The 21,815-nt window shown below is 40.2% G+C and overlaps 1 protein-coding gene across 2 annotated transcripts; it reads right to left on the bottom strand.

The window, feature by feature from the left end:
* Positions 1 to 3,262: 3,262 nt before the first annotated feature.
* Positions 3,263 to 21,268, bottom strand: LOC310960899 (cytohesin-1). 2 transcript variants are annotated; one of them, XM_083932737.1, is made up of 12 exons: positions 21,136 to 21,268; positions 15,116 to 15,198; positions 11,032 to 11,096; positions 10,267 to 10,333; positions 9,505 to 9,623; positions 8,128 to 8,321; positions 7,756 to 7,904; positions 7,013 to 7,125; positions 6,406 to 6,484; positions 6,223 to 6,294; positions 4,976 to 5,130; positions 3,263 to 4,889 (listed from the first exon to the last, which is right to left on the bottom strand). In XM_083932737.1, exons 1-12 carry the CDS (start codon positions 21,161 to 21,163, stop codon positions 4,811 to 4,813), a joined length of 1,203 nt encoding a protein of 400 aa, XP_083788863.1. In that variant the 5' UTR covers positions 21,164 to 21,268; the 3' UTR covers positions 3,263 to 4,810. The 2 variants fall into 2 exon arrangements, with proteins under 2 accessions (XP_083788863.1, XP_083788864.1); XM_083932738.1 differs by lacking the exon at positions 21,136 to 21,268 and adding an exon at positions 19,061 to 19,217.
* Between the last annotated feature and the right edge of the window lie 547 nt (positions 21,269 to 21,815).

Genomic DNA, 21,815 nt, shown 5'->3' with positions numbered 1-21,815 from the left:
TAAAAACAAACGTTTGTACCAGGACGTTAAAAACAAACATTTGTACCAGGACGTTAAAAAATAAACATTTGTACCAGGACGTTAAAAAACAAACGTTTGTACCAGGACGTTAAAAAATAAACGTTTGTACCAGGACGTTAAAAAACAAACATTTGTACCAGGAGGTTAAAAACAAACGTTTGTACCAGGACGTTAAAAACAAACATTTGTACCAGGACTTTAAAAAACAAACGTTTGTACCAGGACGTTAAAAAACAAACGTTTGTACCAGGACGTTAAAAAACAAACGTTTGTACCAGGACGTTAAAAAACAAACGTTTGTACCAGGACGTTAAAAAACAAACGTTTGTACCAGGACTTTAAAAACAAACATGTTTACCAGGACTTTAAAAACAAACGTTTGTACCAGGACTTTAAAAACAAACATTTGTACCAGGATGTTAAAAAACAAACATTTGTACCAGGACTTTAAAAAAAACAAACATTTGTACCAGGACTTTAAAAAACAAACGTTTGTACCAGGACTTTAAAAAACAAACGTTTGTACCAGGACGTTAAAAAACAAACATTTGTACCAGGACTTTAAAAAACAAACGTTTGTACCAGGACGTTAAAAAACAAACATTTGTACCAGGACGTTAAAAAACAAACATTTGTACCAGGACGTTAAAAACAAACGTTTGTACCAGGACTTTAAAAACAAACATTTGTACCAGGACTTTAAAAACAAACGTTTGTACCAGGACGTTAAAAACAAACATTTGTACCAGGACTTTAAAAACAAACGTTTGTACCAGGACGTTAAAAACAAACATTTGTACCAGGACGTTAAAAACAAACATTTGTACCAGGACGTTAAAAAACAAACAATTGTACCAGGACGTTAAAAAACAAACGTTTGTACCAGGACGTTAAAAACAAACTTGTTTACCAGGACGTTAAAAAACAAACATTTGTACCAGGACGTTAAAAACAAACTTGTTTACCAGGACGTTAAAAAACAAACATTTGTACCAGGACGTTAAAAAACAAACATTTGTACCAGGACGTTAAAAAACAAACATTTGTACCAGGACGTTAAAAAACAAACGTTTGTACCAGGACGTTAAAAAACAAACGTTTGTACCAGGACGTTAAAAAACAAACATCTGTACCAGGACTTTAAAAACAAACGTTTGTACCAGGACGTTAAAAAACAAACATGTTTACCAGGACGTTAAAAAACAAATATTTGTACCAGGACTTTAAAAACAAACGTTTGTACCAGGACGTTAAAAACAAACATTTGTACCAGGACGTTAAAAAACAAACATTTGTACCAGGACGTTAAAAACAAACGTTTGTACCAGGACTTTAAAAACAAACATTTGTACCAGGACGTTAAAAACAAACGTTTGTACCAGGACGTTAAAAAACAAACATTTGTACCAGGACGTTAAAAAACAAACATTTGTACCAGGACTTTAAAAAACAAACATTTGTACCAGGACTTTAAAAAACAAACGTTTGTACCAGGACTTTAAAAAACAAACATTTGTACCAGGACTTTAAAAAACAAACATTTGTACCAGGACGTTAAAAAACAAACGTTTGTACCAGGACGTTAAAAACAAACGTTTGTACCAGGACTTTAAAAAACAAACGTTTGTACCAGGACGTTAAAAAATAAACTTGTTTACCAGGACGTTAAAAAACAAACGTTTGTACCAGGACTTTAAAAAACAAACATTTGTACCAGGACGTTAAAAAACAAACGTTTGTACCAGGACTTTAAAAAACAAACATTTGTACCAGGACGTTAAAAAACAAACGTTTGTACCAGGACGTTAAAAAATAAACTTGTTTACCAGGACTTTAAAAAACAAACGTTTGTACCAGGACTTTAAAAAACAAACATTTGTACCAGGACGTTAAAAAACAAACGTTTGTACCAGGACGTTAAAAAACAAACGTTTGTACCAGGACGTTAAAAAACAAACGTTTGTACCAGGATGTTAAAAACAAACGTTTGTACCAGGACTTTAAAAAACAAACGTTTGTACCAGGACGTTAAAAAACAAACGTTTGTACCAGGACGTTAAAAAACAAACGTTTGTACCAGGACTTTAAAAACAAACGTTTGTACCAGGACTTTAAAAAACAAACATGTTTACCAGGACTTTAAAAACAAACGTTTGTACCAGGACTTTAAAAAACAAACATTTGTACCGGGACGTTAAAAAACAAACGTTTGTACCAGGACGTTAAAAAACAAACGTTTGTACCGGGACGTTAAAAAACAAACGTTTGTACCAGGACTTTAAAAAACAAACGTTTGTACCAGGACTTTAAAAAACAAACATTTGTACCAGGACGTTAAAATACAAACATGTTTACCAGGACGTTAACTCAAAGTACCAGGACGTTAAAAAACAAACGTTTGTACCAGGACGTTAAAAAACAAACGTTTGTACCAGGACGTTAAAAAACAAACGTTTGTACCAGGACGTTAAAAAACAAACGTTTGTACCAGGACGTTAAAAAACAAACATTTGTACCAGGACTTTAAAAACAAACATTTGTACCAGGACTTTAAAAACAAACATTTGTACCAGGACGTTAAAAAACAAACGTTTGTACCAGGACTTTAAAAACAAACGTTTGTACCAGGACTTTAAAAAACAAAAATTTGTACCAGGACGTTAAAAAACAAACGTTTGTACCAGGACGTTAAAAAACAAACATTTGTACCAGGACGTTAAAAACAAACATTTGTACCAGGACTTTAAAAAACAAACATTTGTACCAGGACGTTAAAAAACAAACGTTTGTACCAGGACGTTAAAAAACAAACATTTGTACCAGGACGTTAAAAAACAAACGTTTGTACCAGGACGTTAAAAAACAAACATTTGTACCAGGACGTTAAAAAACAAACATTTGTACCAGGACGTTAAAAAACAAACATTTGTACCAGGACTTTAAAAAACAAAAATTTGTACCAGGACGTTAAAAAACAAACGTTTGTACCAGGACTTTAAAAACAAACGTTTGTACCAGGACTTTAAAAAACAAAAATTTGTACCAGGACGTTAAAAAACAAACGTTTGTACCATGACTATTTCATTTTTATGACAAACCTAGAACTTTTTATGACATACTTAACTGACTTTTTTCATTTTTTATTGACAACTATGACTTTTTTATGACTTATAAAGAACAAACGTTGATCTGACAAACTACACTAAGAAAACAAACCACAGTTAAATGTTTGTTTGCAAACTTTTATTGAGACAAAACTCAACAATAAATTACAATAAATCTGGATAAATAAATATTAAGCTATTTATGCTTCACCTTTATTTGCATCACCGACAGCAGTAAGAAAAAACAGGCTTAGAAAAGAGCATTTTTACGGCAGAATCATCGGACTAAACGAGAAGATCCAGCGTCTCAGACGAGAGGATTTGTTTTCCAGTCGAAGTGTTTGGAAACCCGAGCTCGACTCCTTCTGTTGTAAAGCACCGTGTCTTTATGAGCAGGGTCTTTTTCTCACCTCGTCTTTATCTACAAACAAAATACAGTAAATTCATGATTCAGTGACGTTCATTCTCACTGGGGATGCTAATGCGAACCTCGTTAACCGGGTTTTAACGGGGAGGCTCGGACATACTTCTCGTCGTGCAGCCAACCGCCGGTCCTCAGGTAAAGCGTCACGTAGCTCTTAAATACAGCACTAGCAAGTTTATTCGCTTCGTTCGTGACTCTCAGGACCGACACTAACGCACGACTAAAACAGTTTGGTGGTTCTTAAACCCTCCAAAAAGCTTTTCCAATAAAAGGGATGTGTGGTTGCACGTGTCGCCCCCATGAGTCATATTTACGTTTGTGTTCACTGATGGTATAAACATTAACATCCCTAATTCTGAGTGAAGCATCTCCTGTTTGAGTCCGCAAGAAGGCGCTCTGAAGAGAATCAGAGTATTTCAAACCACGACGGCACATTTTAAAAAGGCGTGGGAGTCGTAACCAGAGGGCACAGTGCTGCAGATCGATGGTATTCCTACTGTCGTCTTTATCCGTTCTGATGGTTAAAGTTTCTTCTAGTCAGACGAGTCAGTTATATGGTAAGGACGTCCTCTTAGCTTTTTTTAAGGCGCACTCACACTGTCCGTCCGTACCGTGCCCAAGCTCGTTTCACGGCTAAAGTCTAGCTTGTTTGACCAGTGTGAGTACAAGGATACCGCAGCTATGAGAGGTACGCTTGCCTACCACGGCTCGTTTGGACATATACGAGCACGAAGCCTATGGCGGCTCTGACTTCATTTTATGTGCACCTTGACGGACCATGCGCGGACATTTAAAACAATGGCGGCAAAGGTTCACGTTGGTGTGATGCGGAGGTGGAGTGTTTACTGCAGATTTGGTCGATGTAAATATTCAAAAAGAGTCGACAAGACGCACAAAAACTCTGAGGTCTACCGAAAGATTTGTAAACAAAGCGACGCATCACGATGACGTCATCAATGCGTGTGACGTGTTACGGCGTGATGACGTATAGGCAGCAAGAAGCATAAAGCACGGGGCAAGGTACGGACGGACCGTGTGAGTGCGCCCTTAGCTGACACTTTCGGCCGTACTCAACCCTTCCTCAGAGCTCAGGGTATGACGTGCTTTATGAAAAGGTAAGAGGATATCCTCACCATACAACTAACTCGTATGACTAGAAGAAACTTTAACTTTCACGGTAGTGCAGAGTTCAAAGAGAGGTCTGTAGAGAGCGAGGTGTCGGTACTGATGGTGACAGAGGAACGTTTGACCCTCAGCAGCTCTACAGCCCCTTCAGGGACGAGACCTTCTTCTTCCGAGCCGCCAGCATCTCGTAGAACGGGTCTTTGCTGATGGCGGCTCTGCAGGGGGAAGATGGAGGAGGGTTAGACACGAGACTTCGTACCGATCACCTGCGAGAGGAAGAGAGAGTTTAAACGCGGCTCACTTGATGCTGTTGATCCATTCGTCCTTCTCCTCTGCAGTCGGGGCGGAGATTCTGTAAAAAGTGTGGTTGCCCTCGACGACGCGTCCGTCTGCCTCCGTCTTGCACGCTTTGATCACCTGGTCTTTGTGGTCCGAGATGAAGAGCTCGAAGCAGTTCTGTGAGAGGGGACAACGAACAAAAGACCAGTCAGGAGATTTACGTCAACAGGAAACGTCTGAAGAACACAAAGTAAGAATAAATGGATTCCTGATGACTAAAAAATAACCAGGAACAAAACTGTGGTGAGATGCTGCTCTGGATCTGCAGCACTGGACGATTTAAAGACGAAAACAAAGAATTGAAGAGCTCTTTTCCAAAACAAGATAAAAGCAGGTTTGAGCCACTTTGCTGTATACAGAACCTATTCACTGCTTCATCAGTGTTTCTGCCAAATCGCTGTATTTCCTTGTTTAAAATGGTCTCAAGATGCAGTTCCTTTCCAAACCGCGAATTCAGTGAGCGTTCTATGCAATCCAACATGGCGGCGCTCTGAAGCGGGAGAGTTTTTTGTGTCATCCGTCCGTTCAACATGTTCAGACTGAGCCAATAAACCATTTTGACAAGATACATTGAATATTAACCAAATGTGTGGGTCTAAAGGTAAAAAAATGTAATTTTCCTGAAAACTATTCAAATGGATTTATAGCGTTTTGGAAAAAAGCTCCTCAATTACACTTTATTAAACAGCGTCTTAAACGTGATTTTCCAACAGATTCAAGTTTTTCGCTCGATTTCAAAATGAATCTTTGTCCAAAGAGGGTGGCTGTTTAAGTGTGCGTGAACTTCATCACTGTCGTCGTCGTCGTGGGATTCTGTGAAGTTAATTTATGGAAAACAGTGACGATTGGACGTCATCTGAGAACAACTGTTTTTTTTATTTTTATATTTCATCACATTCTATGACTTTGTTTTTTTATTTACATTTTTGACAAACTAAACTATAACATTTATATTTTAGATAAACTAAACTATAACTTATTTATATTTTTGACAAACTATACTATAACTTTCTTTTTTTTTAAATGTTTGACCAACTACACTGTTTGTTTTTTCTTACATTTTTATGACACTATACCATAAGAAATCTGCCATTTCCGTCCCCTGTTCTGACACGATACTGAGCTAAAACCTTTTACATTGAGAGAGAAAACGTGCAGAAACGGTCGATTATGTGAGAAAATGTGGCAAAGAGGGAAGAGAGCGCTCACCGGTTTCTTGGAGTCATCGACTTCTCTGATACTCAGATTTTCCAGTGGGATAATTCCTCTGGGTTCTTTATCCTTGTAAACAGAAGAGAGAGACAATAAATGTAAGCGCTGACTTCAGCTTAAACACGGCATTTATCAGATATGTCTTGTGCGTTATAAAGAAGCCAAACAGGAACTACTTACAGTTGTGTATTCAAAGTAGTAGAGGCAGTTGTCTGTGAGAATAAACCAGCGTCTCTTCCAGGTTTTAACTCGTCCACCTGAGGAGAGGTTACAGGTGAGCTACGGCTTTAAATAACCACACAAAACTTTAGTTGTTGGAGCAGAAAGCGGGACTTTATATGACGACAGCGACACTCTGAAGCAGGGAGGAGGGTTAAATACTCGGCCCACTGATCGCAAAGACGAAAGCTGAGGTTAGAACTTGGGTCGGCGGCCAGCAGTTAAAAAAAACAGATGTGAAAACGACTTTGTTTGTTTTGTTTTTTTTCACATCAGGGCGTAACACAGAGAGAGGCAGGGAGGAGGGGGGCAGCTCAGAAGCAAAGCGGTGCGTTAAAGCTAAGTTTAAGGGTACGTACCTCCTGGAGTCAAAAAACCATGAAACACAAACAAACGAGAAGATTGTCAACAAAGGAACATCACAAAAAACATAAAGTGTGTCCTCTACATGTTAAAGGTGCTGTTACGTATTCTGTCCACTAGAGGGACGTCCAGCTCACAGTAACTGACGACAGGATCGAGACTGAAGGAGCTCAGAACTAAATTAAATGAACCGTTTCACCACGTACCCAGTTTCAGCAGCCATCCCTCTCTGTCGGGGTTAAAGAAGGTGTGCGTGAGGTCGTTCCCATCGTCCTCCGGGATCTTGAAGGGTTCGTTCTTGATGCTGTCGTACAGGTTCTACGGAGAGACGACAGACGAGATGAGACGTAACTAAGGACGTTTACCGAAGTACAATTTAAGTTACTTTATACTTCTACGACCAATACATTTCAGAGGCAAATACTGTACATTTACGTTCTTCGCAGATTCAGATTATAAAGGCAATATATACAGTAATACATGATGGTCAAATTAATTACAACAGTACATAATGTAATTTAAATTTCCCCAGCCTAAGTGATGCTTACACACTTTAACCTAAAGTTCTTAAATAAAGATACACGTGCTGTTTAATCGTTCCTTTGGCTGCTTTGTTACTAAATTAAGACATTTTATTAACTGAACATCAACTGGACATTTTTGACATAGTATAACTTTATTTTTAATTTTTACGACAAACTATACTATGAACTTTTTTCCATTTTTTATGACTTTCATTTTTGTGACTTTTTTCCATTTTTATGATTTTTTACATTTTTATGACTTTAATTTTGTGACTTTTTATGACATACTATAACCTTTTTTACATTTTTATGATTTTTTTTCCATTTTTAATGACATACTATACTACTTCTTTTCTTCATTTTTATAACAAACTATACTATGACTTTTTCTTTTTCCATTGTTCTGAAAATAAGCGTCTCTAACCCTGAGCAGCTCCTCCGGCAGGTCTCCTCCGTCATTGATGCCTCTGTTCATCGCAGTGAATCTCTGAACGGAGGGTTTGTCCTTCACGTTAGGGTTGTGTAGACTGGTGTTCAGCATGATCACAGCGAACGACAACACATAACAGGTATCTGTAAAAGCAGACAACGTGTGGACTTTACGTTACACCTGTGTACGCCAGAGAAATAAAAATGATTTCAACATAAATGGAGATTAAAATTGTCTGTGGCATGTTTTTCATACAGTTTATGGCCAGAATACAAGAATTATTGACTTATCCTCGTCCAAAGAGTTAAGTACAAACAAGTTTCTGAACACACAAACACACACACACACACACACACACACACGTACCTGTGCTCTGAAACACTCCGGGGTTACAGCGACAGTATCGCAGGGCGTACGCCTCCATCATGCGGTCGATCTTCTGGGCCTCGCCGGGCAGCCTGAAGCTCCACAGGAACTGCCTGAGCGCCTGAACCAGGTTCAAGTCTGTGAACTCGTGCAACTCAAGGAAGGCGTGCAGAACCTCAATGTTGAAGTCGTCTCTGCACACACACACAAACAAACACACACACACGGAGGGAAAGTAAACAGATGGGATTCAGAGAATGAATCTGTTTAACTCCCCCAGTGTTGGATGTGATGATGTTTTAAAGCGGATAACGCATCATAAACTCAAATGTTGTATCATTGTGTGTTGATAAAGCCTGATCTGTCCTCAATGCTGCACAAATATTAGGGTTAGGGCGATAATTCAATATGATCATTTATCGTTCAAATGACTCAGAACGTGATGACATCATCACGATTTTGTCATAAACTGATAACAACAAACGCATATTGACTCAAATTTCTCAGATAATCTGATCTGAAATATTAGGAGTTGAGATTTTTCGCTCTAGTTGTTCATAAAATGAGAAAAAAGATGAACACAATGAGCGTTACCATGTTCTTATTCCATATAGACTATTTATTGAATCACCAGAAATAAAATTATATATATTTATCGGGATAGAAGATTTTGGCCACCTCGTCCAGCTCTAATTAGGATTATCCAGGTTTTCTGGGTCTTCTGATGAGGAATAGACCTTTTGAACAGGTCTGTGATTAAAAAAACACCACACGTGTAAATAATAAACTCCATTTAGCTGCTTTTCTGACTCGTTGTCATTATTTACTGGGACACTTGAATAGAATTAATTATTACTAACAACCAGGGCAGGAAATTGGCACACGCCAAAGTCGGGTAACTTTTGTGGCGAGTGAAACTGTCAATCTACCTGCCCCGTTGGTGTGTAGCCAATAAGACAACACTGAGCAAGTGTTTTGTTTTGTTGACCAATCAGGTAGCCTACAGTGCAAAGGAAGCCCTGTTTTCTTGGACTTTCAAAATAAAAAACAAGAAGACAAGAAAATGGATTTCAGTTGGGTGTTAACTAAATAAATAAGACTATCAGTGAGTCCTTAATGAGATTAAGTTGGTTAATAACTCAACAGCACTTTAATGTGGATTCTGTACAAGTTCAAGGACAATTCTTATGTATTTTCTGAGTCGTTCACCTTTATTGTTAGGCCCCAAAAATATTTGTCTGGTAAAAAAAACACTGTTGCCAGAAAGTGAACTTCCGGCCCTGCTAACAACTCTGCTTCTCTTCTCTGACGAGTCAAAACGTCAGCAGTGAAAAGTGATTATCATCAGTTAGAAGCATCGTCTCCAGTTTCACTCACCTCTCCCCTAGGTAGTCGCCGATGGCGGTCTTGTTTAGCCCCTCCCCCTTGTAGAGAAACTGTGCGATGTCGTCGCTGGTGTTTTTCAGCAGGGAGCTGTCAATCAAGAAGCGAATCCCCTGAGGGAGAAAATCAGAACGTGAACATCCTTCACTAAAAACACAAAGACGCTGAAAAAGATCCGACCAGAAATACAGAAATGAGTTTTTGTCCAATGAGGCAGAAACTTAAGTGATCATGTGTTATTTCTCTGGCTGCAGCACGTTATTGTCAATGTGACCTGAATATCTTTGGGTCATACTGCGTTATTTTCTGAGGTTTCATAAATCATAAAACCCTACGATCATTGTTACGTAATGTTTAATTTTCCCTGGAGAGTTTGGGTTTAATGTTCAGTCCTGGTTAGTAGAGTGAGCTTCTGTTGGATTACTTCTTTGTCAGTTAGGCTCACGGTTCCCTCTGTGCCTTTAATCCAACTCTGCGGGCCGATAGACGCGGCTGCAGACTTCAATTATAACACTCATGTCACTTCCTTAAGGTCACGTTTATGCATTATAGCCAATGAGATGATAGCGCATCTCATGCCATAAGAATCTGATCTTTGCTGTTTGAGTGTTGACGACTCTTCTGTTCTCGAGTTATTAAACTTCTTCAGCATCGAACACACAGGACTCTGGCTTTTTGTCTTCTTTCTGGCACAGCAATACACCTTTTATCTGTTACTGTTCTGTACTCATCTGTTTGAGCCTGATTTGTTCTCACCTTCTTGGGATCCATGTTGAACTTCTTTCGGCCCATGGCCATCTGTTTATTCCTCTGCATGCTTTTCCTAGAAAACATATTAAACAGAAAAGAAACTTGATTATGACAGAAAAAGTATCAATTTTGAAGTTACTTCTGCTCAAGCAGAAACGGCTCCAGCTTCTGAAATGTGCACTTTTGTTGTTCTTCTGTGTTTTACATCATAGTAACCTGCGATTGCCCATGCCAACCCGTGGCACTGATGCTGTATGTGTTTTTGTTGTCTCTATGTTTCATGTGACTGAGGCTGCAAACTGAATTGCCCTGCGAGGATAAATAAAGTTTGAATCATGAATGAATTAAGTAAATATCTGTGAGCGTGGAGCTTCATGCTCGACCTTGGGGCCTCAGCCCTTTACAGCTGAAGAAGGAGACGCTTTAATACGGCTGAAAGCTCCAAGAACAGTTAAGTAAAGTAAGCAGACCTTGTGTTTGTCATTGAATATCTATCACTGACTAAAATTAAAAGCAATCTGAAGACGTCACCTCGGGCTCAGGAGAAATGTGATGTCCGTTTATTCTTATGTTTTAAACACCAAGCGATCATTGGAGGAAATATTCAGCAGATGAATCAATAATGTAAACATTAACTGTAGTTAAGTTACGGCCTTAAATCACACTGTTCTGAGTGAAACGTCCATGAATGCACTTCCACTAAAACAAAAAAGGTTGAGTGGACCACAGCTGCCCACGCACAAGCGCAGAAACGGTTGAGCGATACTTTACCTCTCTTCAGTCAGGCCCAGGCTTTCGATCTCATTGGTCACCTCTGCGATCTCATCCTTCAGCCTCTGAGAGCAGACAGACAGACAGAGAGGAGGAGAGAGATGAAACGGGGATGTGTACATGTGATGTCTGACCCTTTACGTAAACCTTTTTGCTTTGATCTCACCGGCAGCGCAATGCATTACACATGGCTGTCTGTTCCGGCTACGTCTCACTGACCGACGCGTTCAGACGATCTTACAGAAGCGATGACCCAGAAAGGAAAAACAAAAAGTGCAGACATGATTTACTCTCTCGGGCCGACTCATTCTTCCTCTCCGCAGGAGTTTTGTGGAACAGCCGCCCTCTACAGAAAATCCTCTCTGGGAGCCGTAGCACCTGTTCTGGGGTCAGAGCCGACCACCCTTCCCCTGGCTCCCTCTCCCCCGCGCTGACCCAGATTTACCAGCCCCCTCCCTCGGGCTGTTTGAGTGCCACACTGGTGGGGAGACGGCGGGACTATGCAGGATCAAAGACTTTGACTGGCTTAGCGAAGCTGCTCCCGAGAGCTCAGAGGTAACGGGAGGAAAGAGGAGAGGACAGAAACAGATGGAGAAACACTGAGCCCAGCAGAAAAGAGTTTGAGTTAAGATAATTATAGACGGAAACGAAGAAGAAGACGAAGACGAAGACGAAGAAGAGGACGAAGAAGAAGAAGAAGACGAAGAAGAAGAAGAAGAAGAAGAAGAAGAGGTGGACGAGGCCTCAGATTTGGGCTTCAACTCTCAGTGAGCGTGTGCAGTGTGTAACGTGTGTGTGAAAACCAGGTAAACGAGACAAATAACATCACTTAACTGGATTCCTGCATGTGCGTTTCCATGGTTACTCCCCATTATAAACCAACAGTGTCCTCTGTCTCCATCACTGGAATATCTCATGGGTCATTACCCATCCGCACCCCAGGGCAAGACAGGGCGGGGCTTAAAGGAGAGAAGCGCCGAACGAGAGTCGACCTCGGTAATAACCTCCATCAATCTAGTCGCACCACTGCCCGGAGGCCGTGTTTGGGATGTGCGTGCGTGCTCGTACGTGTGTTTTGGTCGCCCACCTTGCTGACCGAGGAGCAGTGATGGGGTTCGATGGCATTTTATGGAATCTGAAATCTCTTCTGAACCTTTATCCAATCTTTTTGTCTGTTTAATGACCGAAGACATCTGTTATTTAAAAGAATAAGCACTATTTTTATTTCACTGATTATACGGAGTTGAAAGGGTGGAAGGGTTTGTCCGACATATTTTGTCTTAATAATATTCATTAACCCCGTTGTGACTCATTAACTCAACTTTTTCTAATCAATTGATTAGAGGATTAACGTAAATAAACAGTTTTAATATTAAAGTCATCCATACGTTGTGTATCCTACAGTGTCGGATATTTTCTGGTTTCGGATCCTCAAAGGATTTCTTTGTTTATTATCACTATCATTGAACATCTTTGAGTTTATTATCACTGTATCATTGACTATCTTTGAGTTTATTATCACTATCATTGAATATCTTTGTGTTTAGTATCACTGTATCATTGAACATCTTTGAGTTTTGCACCATTAGTCGGGCAAAATCAGCTCTGTGTACAATTAACTGATTGTAGCCTGATCCCTGCTTCCTGTTTGTATTTGTTTTATCTATATCCACTGTGTTCCAGCCCTTTTTATATGTTATAACAAGTATGAATCCATTTGTATGCCTCCATTCACTCCATTCAGTACTAAAAACTCCCAAGAGGTGACGCTTTTACAACCTGACTGTGCTCAGGTTTCCTCCAAAGCTCAAAATAAAGTGTGACAAACTCTTCACAGATTTAAGTTGTAGTCTTCTAGGGCTGTAACTAATTACTATTTTCACTATCTTTGTTCATGTTTTATACATGTTGTCTTTAAAATGCTCAGCACAACTTTCTAAAGCTTATGTTAATATCATGAAATTGCTCCAACAACAGTGTAAAACCCGCATAATGTGCAGTTTATCATCACAAAAGACGAATAATTGACGGACTGAAACTAGGAAATTTGCAAGATTTTATATTAAAAAACTAGTTAAACTATTGAATTAGCTGGCGTTTGCATTTCTGTCAATGAATGTATCTATTATTTTTTATTTATCTCATGTATCACCATGAAACGGTCTCAGCTCTGATGAAAATAATCCTGACATCCACAACAAACCAGCACACATGCATCATAATGAATGATATGTTCAAGGTCATTATTGGTTGTTATTTAGCTTTTAGGATTTCTTGATGGTAAATCCAGATATCCTCACTAATCTTGCCAAACAAATGAACCCAGATAAAGAGCTGACACAGATAATCTCGCTAATTTATTTAAGGTTGAAGGGGAAACTGAGGCAGGGGGTCAAACTGTCCCTCCAGGCAGAGAGAGCTGGGGGACACATGTACACGAGGTCCACCCCCCTGGTGCACATGCAGCCCACACAAAGAGGCTCATCTGTCTTGAATGGGTACAGTAACGGTCTGGTGGTCATGTACGCACACACACACACACACACACACACACACACACACACACACACACACACACACACACACACACACACACACACACACACACACACACACACACACACACACACACACACACACACACACACACACACACACACACACACACACACACACACACACACACACACACACACACACACACACACACACACACACACACACACACACACACACACACACACACACACACACACACACACACACACACACACACACACACACACACACACACACACACAGAGAGAAAACTACCTGAACAATGTGACGTTCACACAAAGAGATAAAAACGTAAAAAGCAAAGAATGCACTGTATGACTCTGTCATCCCTACAAGTATCTGAAATCATTCAAATGGTTAAAAAGGAAAGGTCCAACTATTTAAGTCTGTCATTAAAACTGTTTCTTTGCGTGCTGTAATCGTTACTTCTGTTCATACTGACGTTTAAAAGATCCCTTCCTGATCCGCAGTCCTCGTTCAGTGCAAAACACGCATTCAAACATTTATCTGAAGTTTATATGAGGATCTTTTTTATGTGTAGCACATGGTGCATGTACTTTCTTTGTTGTAAAACACTCATGTATAAAAGGTGCTATACAAATAAACTTTATTATTAATAAGTGTCTCAACAAGCATGAAGTGCGGAGCAGCTCTGATGTTATCTGAATCCACTTGTACGCTTAAATCATCCACCTGAATGAATGATTTTCACTCCCTCTGTAGCCTGATGTTCTTTAAACCGTGCTGAACTGATGGATTTTCTTTAGTGATTTATTTAATGATCAGTGAATGCTTTCAGTGATTGTAAACATTTCCAGGCACGCAGTAAAGTCGCTGCAGCAAATATCATGGGACTTTTAAGCAGCTGAACTTAAAACTGAAGAACTAAACGTTTAGCCTCTGAAATAATCAATGAAGTTTCTGTTTCTCCTGCTCTGTCCACGTTTTAGAGAATGTGATTCATATTTTTCATTACTGGTGTATTATTTCACCCATGCGCTATTAATCAAAATAATTATTTTCATTACTAATCTATGGTTTAGCCACGGAGGCACGGATATTACAGCAGTCTGTGAAATGAAAGCGCCCTTTAAAAGCAGGAAAACACTGCGCCTGTGACTTTACACCAGGTTTTCGTTGGTCTATCTGCTGCCTCCAGATAACAATGCCCCTGACCACACCTCATTTATAGAACAACACACCAAGAAAGTAAGCAAGTACATTTGCTACCTACACGACGTGGGCGCTGGGCGTGAAAATTATAACTGTGTTGGTCTAAAACTAACAATTATAGTTGTGCTGAACGCTGCTTTGGTAAAAGATGGAGCCCAAAATGTTGAAGAGAAAGACACTTTGTCAGCAGGGACAAGAACAAACTCCCGTTCATTTCTCAACAGGGCAGTAATAACTGAGGACAGAGAATAGAAACAGGCTAAAAAGGGCCAAGAAGTAATGAAAGGAAGTCGAGTGTGTGTGTGTGTGTGTGTGTGTGTGTGTGTGTGTGTGTGTGTGTGTGTGTTATTACTTGTATGTCCTGCAGTAGCTCTTGTTTTCTGCGGCGGATGCTTTCCAGCTCCTGTCTCTCCTCTGGACTGAGGTCATCGGGCACTGAGGAGGCAAGGACATGAAGCACTCAGATACGATCCAATATGATGACATATTCACTCACACACACACACACACACACACACACACACACACACAGGAAGAAAAGAGAGACCTGAGAGGCCCACAGCTCTGGGTCACTATGGCAACACAATCTTTGATCCATCAAATTTCCGTCAGAATCCAAACCCTGAAGTGGAGGACGAACTCTTATTTTATCAGACTTCTTTTGAGCAAATACCACGAACAACAAATCCCAAACACAAATGTGTACAAATCAAAGATGAAACATGCAAACAGAGAACTGGAGCAATGTTGGATTAATGATAGAAAACCTGGCTGTTTATCACATATTACAAATAAAGGAAACTTTGGTGTCTTGTGGATGTTTCTTTGCATCTGACTTTATAATGAATGAAGACTAAACAAAACAAAGAGGGTTTAAATAAGAGCTGTTGGACAGTCTGCCGTGTGGGAGTACTGTGGTTTCAAAACAAGTAAAGAATAAACAGTAACAGAAATTTAAATATATATCTGGTAAAATTGTGTCACTTTTTTATATAAATATGTTACTTTGTGCCGTAGATTGCATAAAAAACAAAAACAATGCATTGTTACTTATTATTTACAGCATTATTGAGCCTAATCATAAACCGAATGATGGGTAACGAAAACACAATCTCCATTTTTAACAGCATTTCACCGTAGATTTCACTGCTTACTAAACTCCCGCGAGGAAATTGAGTTTCCAGCAGCTTACAAAAACACAAGGGAGGTATAAAAAATACAGTATAAGATAAACAATAAACTCTTAGTCAAATATATATGGATAAAGTTATCGCACAAAAAAAGAAGAAGATAAGTGTCCAGGTGTGTAAGAGTGGCCCATGTACCAGCTCCTCTCATAGTAAAGTCCATCCAAGTGGATTACCGAAGTCGATCAAAAGGGAGGAGCCCATTGGTGCTTTGTTTTCTGTGTAGGGACTCTTCTGCTGCAGAGGTTTGCTGTTATTTTCAGCAGTATTAGTGGTTAAAAAAGACGTTTTAATGCGTTCAACGTGCTGCCCCGAGCTAATCAGTGTTAGCCACGTCCAGCTGTTAGCTAATCTCCCGAGATTTCTTCGTAAATAGTTGTTACACGAAAAGAGGAGTGTATCCCGGCTGGGGCCTTTCTGTGTGGAGTTTGCATGTTCTCCCCGTGTCTGCGTGGGTTTTCTCCAGGTTCTCCGGTTTCCTCCCACAGTCCAAAGACGTGCACGTGTTAGGTTCAGTGATGCCCGTAGGTGTGAATGGTTGTCTGTCTCTGTTTGTCTCTATGTGCCCTGTGATAGACTGGCGTCCTGTCCAGGGTGTACCCCGCCTCATGCAGGATGTCAGCTGGGATCGGCTCCAGCCCCCCCGGTGACCCCGACAGGGACAAGCGGTTGTAAATGAATGAATGAATGTATTTGTCAGTAAAAAAGACCCTTGGATGATTTTGCGCCATAATTACACTTCAACAGTACATGAGCAAGTGTGTGTTCTCTGATAAACTACAGACACACATGATCTCTGCAGGGCAACGATAACAAGAGGAGGGAAGTGTGGATCCGTCAGTCGCCAACTTGTGGTTTTTCTTAAGAAAACTTGAACAAGAAAAAAAAAAGAGGAAATGCATGAAACATAATTGTTCTGTTCTGCATATTTCATGTTGCACATCAAAGATTTTCCCAACATACCGACTCTATAATTGTCGTCTCTCCACTGGGTGTCTCATAATAAAGCTCCTGCTATGGCTGCTTTTTTCAAAGGCTGTAACCGGCGACAAGAGGTGAAGGAAAGGCAGAATTTATGCCGAGTAAGAAAGAGCCAAAGAGGACACATGGAGCTGTGCTGCTGCTGTTTGTCTGCCTCATTAGAGACGTCACGCTGAGGGATTCCAGTAAACTGCTCATTTCACTTCGCCATCACGACCGAGTTACTCAGCATCAACCTCTGGAGCAGCAAAGACGGAAAACACCTCATGTTTCATCAATATTAGAACATTTCACAAAGATTTTAGTCATTACAATGACATAAAACAGATATTTATTGGCCAAATAACTTCAATTCCTAACCATTAAAAACATAACTATCCATGTTATCGGACGATATTGGTCTGTCATCGACATATCTATCATTTTGTGCCGATGTAAAAATGTTTTTTTACAGAATATTAATGTGGAAAACGATGCTTGGCTTTAGAAATGGTGTCATGTCACTATTTATTTTATATTTATTCATTTAAATGTTAAGAAATTGATTGATACTGAACAAGCAGTACTATTTAGCTATTTATTTTTTATTTCTATTAATTCTTAACTTAAATATTCAGCGATTGAAGTACATTGTACTGTTTATTTAGCTATTTATTATATATTACTGATCTATTTATTCATTATTTCAGTGTTCATTTAGAATTGGACGACAATGTAATACATCATATATATATATATATATATATAACTAAATATACTTTATAATGTATAAAATTTGTTTTACTATATAGACCGCCATTTCTGTAATTGTTGAATCGTTCCTCTCATAATCAGTATTGGTCTTAAAAATCACAACTCGGTCGTGCCCTAATATGTATAATTTCTTCTAAAACTGAAGTATGTTTAACCATATTAAGGAAGTACTATATAGTAGAATACTATATCATTTTGGCTATAAGACTTCAAAGATCCCTTTGGACAAAAGAAATCTTAACTCAAGGTCAATTTAATATATTTTTCCAGAGCTATCAACCACATTTCATGGTCTTCCTCAGCAGATGGAGTATACAGGGGCTGCAATATATATATATATATATATATATATATATATATATATATATATATATATATACATACTAAATTAACACAATATACAATAATCTGAGGGCTATTTCAATTATTAGTTAACCTGACATTAGTTTATTTTATACAGCATATTTTACCTCTCTCTATTTATCCGTTTACTTTTTTAGTTTCTGATTTCTTGATTTATCATTTGGTCTATAAAAATTTCAGCTCTAGTACATAAACATATGATCCTTTTATAATTCATATTTTAAACCCTTTAAACTTAATCTAAGGACGTGTACAGTAGACAGACGCCTCTCACAATGTTCAAGCCAAATAAAGTCCACGGCGGTGCGACAGATGCCTCAGCCTTGGTTTCTGATATCATTTACTGAAAACACACAGACAGTGATGCACTCACTCATCACACACACACACACGCACACACACACACACACACACACCCTTTGCCCACAGAGAAAGGTTTAAGTAGAGCGGAGCCGCTCTTATTATAAACCTGAGGACGAGAATAACACACTTTGTGAGCAGAGAGGCACCGAAACTGACATTCACGCTCACTTCCTCTCTGGTTTTTCATTAAGAGGAAATAAGATAAGCAGCATTCATGAGGGCACATGCACCACTGTCATCTCAAACAAACAAACACACATCCTGACGTAAATAACAACACATCCAACCAGCTGCTCTGCATAGTCCGGAGGTCACCGAGTGTGTGTTTGTGTTGGCAAGTAACGGGACACCTTGTCGTGCCAGCTGCTAAGGACAACCAACATATCCAGAGGCCTGAAGTTCACTCTCTATCCTTCTTTTTCCACTCTCTCGTTTGTAATTTACGCAACACAATAATCCTCTGAAGACATTTAAAAAAAAACATATTCTGACTGGGTTTCCGGCTCTTCTGAGGTTTCTGAGAAAGACGTGGCAACACACATTCAGCCGCACACTCATTCAGATACATTTCTGCAAAACGGCGCCGATGCAGAAGTTGTGATGACGCACTGAACACCTACACGTGTGTGTCATAATCCGGAGGTTCATACCAGAGAAAGCGTCTGTTGCAGTCTCAGTTGTCCCAGTGGTCCCAGTGCAGCGGAAAACAAGGTTTGAATCCTCACTCCGGTTATTTTCATACACGCCACAAGTCTCACTGAGTCACCAATCCCAGTACGAAAGCAGTCCAGTCCCTGCTCGAGCCCTCCAATCCCAATCCCAATCCCGCGGTCCTCTAGTCCAGCCTCCCTGCTTCTTAATCCTCGAGCAGTCGTTCCAGCAGAGGGGCGAGGTGGGGAGCAGGCCTGCAGCTAAATGAGGATGAGGACAAGTGTGTGCAAGTGTTCGTGTGTCAGGGGGAAAACTCTTGACCCCCCACCCCCCCTCCCTCAGTCCATCTTGACTCCTCCCTCCCTTCAGTGAGCGGAGCATCAAACACAAGCTCCCCCGCGTGGACACCGGTGTCCAAGAGAGAAAGAAGATGAGGAGGAGGTGCAGTTTTGCGTCTTCAAAAGAGTGTTTGGTGCAGAAATGAGGAGGGTGCAGACATGACTAACACCTCCTGGACACCAGCGACAAACACACAGCGAGAAATAGCAAAGTACTAAATAAACAGCTCCCGTCCTTCTCTGCTTATCACATGTTTGTTCAGATAAAACAACACACACATACAACAGCAGCTCCATCATCGTTTTGGCTCTTTGTTTCACCCACAGGACTGCAGCTGACCCACAACCCGAGGCAAAGCAGTACAGAGAATAATCAGTGTTTCAATGTCTTGCCGGCTCCGCTCACAAGGCAATAATTGTCCATTTCAGTGCTCACAGGGCGATAATTATACGTTTCAATCAATGTTCCCCGGCCCCGAGGAGAACGAGCTCAACACAGTATGATATAATCCTGTGGTTATGGTAAACTCCCTGGTGACTGATCGCATTCACGCAGCCTTAAGACTCAAAAAAAAAAAGTCCAGTAAGGACGCAGAAACTAATCCGTGCAGCAGGGGAGAACAAACTGTGCATTGACAGAGAAAAAGAAAAACATCCTTGCACGCGAGAGCCAGAGGGAGTGAGGAAAATTATAACCTGAGCTGCTCTCTCAGGGTGGGAAAGTCTAGTAGTCTAGTCTCTAGTGGGATTTAATGCTTTAAAATAAGGTAGCACTTGTGAAAAACACCATTAAAAAGCTCCCTGTACTGCTGGTAGTTCTTATATTTCCTATTTGACGGAGGCTACATTACATTTACTAACAATTTATGTTATTGGTGGTCCATTTAGACAGCTTTTCCTTTACCTGTGAGTGATTCAAACTAATTTAAAGCACATTTCACCCACAACATACCTCCTCACTGTCAGGCATATTGCCAAAGGAAACACTAGTGCATCAGTGAGGAAGATGATTAATAATTAAAGTTAATTGTGGTGTTTTTGTGGCACATTCACACCTTTATGTACTGACCTTTCTGCAGTTTCTCCACAATCCTTTATGCTACCCTAAAAAAGCCAAAGTGCAGTAATAGAAAATCATTTCAACGAAACAAAAAATGGCTTTAAAGTTTGTTTACTGTCCCAACAAAGGCATAGTTGGCACATTGATGATGGATTGTGTTTACTCTTTTGCCATTGTATCATTTGTATCCAAATTAATCTCAACTCCCACACTTTCAGGCTCACAACTGTGCAGAAATCATGTTATTAGTGATTTCGTAGGATATATTTGAGATGTGGGCAGATAAGTGTATGCAGCCAAGTCGACTAAAAAGTATTTCTGAGGGCAATCCCTTCATTTCCAGCCAACAAATGGGGGCATTGATTGCATTTATAGACACATGAACTATAAAGTGCTGCACAATAAGCACAAACCCCCATGAGGTCTGGCCCCAATCCAGATTAATAATAATAATGGATCCCTTGTGCCACTTAATAAAGAGCATTAACGACTCAGGCAGACGGGGACTTGTTGCTTTTGCCCTGAAATTAAATGCCAAACCATGTTAAAACAACACGTCGCCATGCTCAGTTCAGTTACATAGCGTTACACCAACTTACATTAGCTAGTTGCCCGTTGCTAACCTGGTTTAGCCTGGTTTAGCTCACATTAACTAAAGCGGGTCAGGATAACTTACCAACCGCGTCCTCCGACTTTAAAACCATGTCTGTGTTGTTGGTCGACAGCGGTTCAGAGAACAGCGCTAAACGTGTCACTTTAAAGTCACTTTTAAAGGTGTAAAGTGTCCGTAGCTGCTCCCTCGGTGCCCGTTACACAGACCGGCGGTTTAATGACAACTGTCTGAAAACAGCCGGTGTGTGCGGCAGAGTGACGTAGCCGCGGCTTCCACCGCAGCAGCCAATCAGAGAGCGGATAAGAGCACACGACTGTCTGTGTGTCTATGTGTCTATCTGTCTGTATATCTGTCTGTCTGTCTGTCTGTATATGTCTGTCTGTCTGTGTCTGTCTGTCTGTCTCTGTCTGTCTGTCTGTCTATCTGTCTGTCTGTATATGTGTCTATGTGTCTGTCTGTATATGTATGTCTGTCTGTGTCTGTCTGTCTGTCTATCTGTCTGTCTGTCTGTGTCTGTCCGTCTGTGTCTGTCTGAATATGTGTCTGTCTGTCTGTTTGTCTGTATATCTACCTGTCTGTCTGTCTGTGTTTCTGTCTGTCTGTCTGTCTGTGTGCCTGTCTGTCTGTCTGTGTATCTGTCTGTCTAAATATGTGTCTGTCTGTCTGTCTGTGTATCTGTCTGTCTAAATATGTGTCTGTCTGTATATGTGTCTGTCTGTCTGTCTGTCTGCCTGTCTGTCTGA

Source organism: Echiichthys vipera (genome assembly GCF_963691815.1).
Source record: "Echiichthys vipera genome assembly, chromosome: 18".
Taxonomy (NCBI): domain Eukaryota; kingdom Metazoa; phylum Chordata; class Actinopteri; order Perciformes; family Trachinidae; genus Echiichthys; species Echiichthys vipera.
The sequence above is the reverse complement of the archived record's forward strand: the minus strand, read 5'-3'. Positions and strand labels throughout refer to the sequence as shown.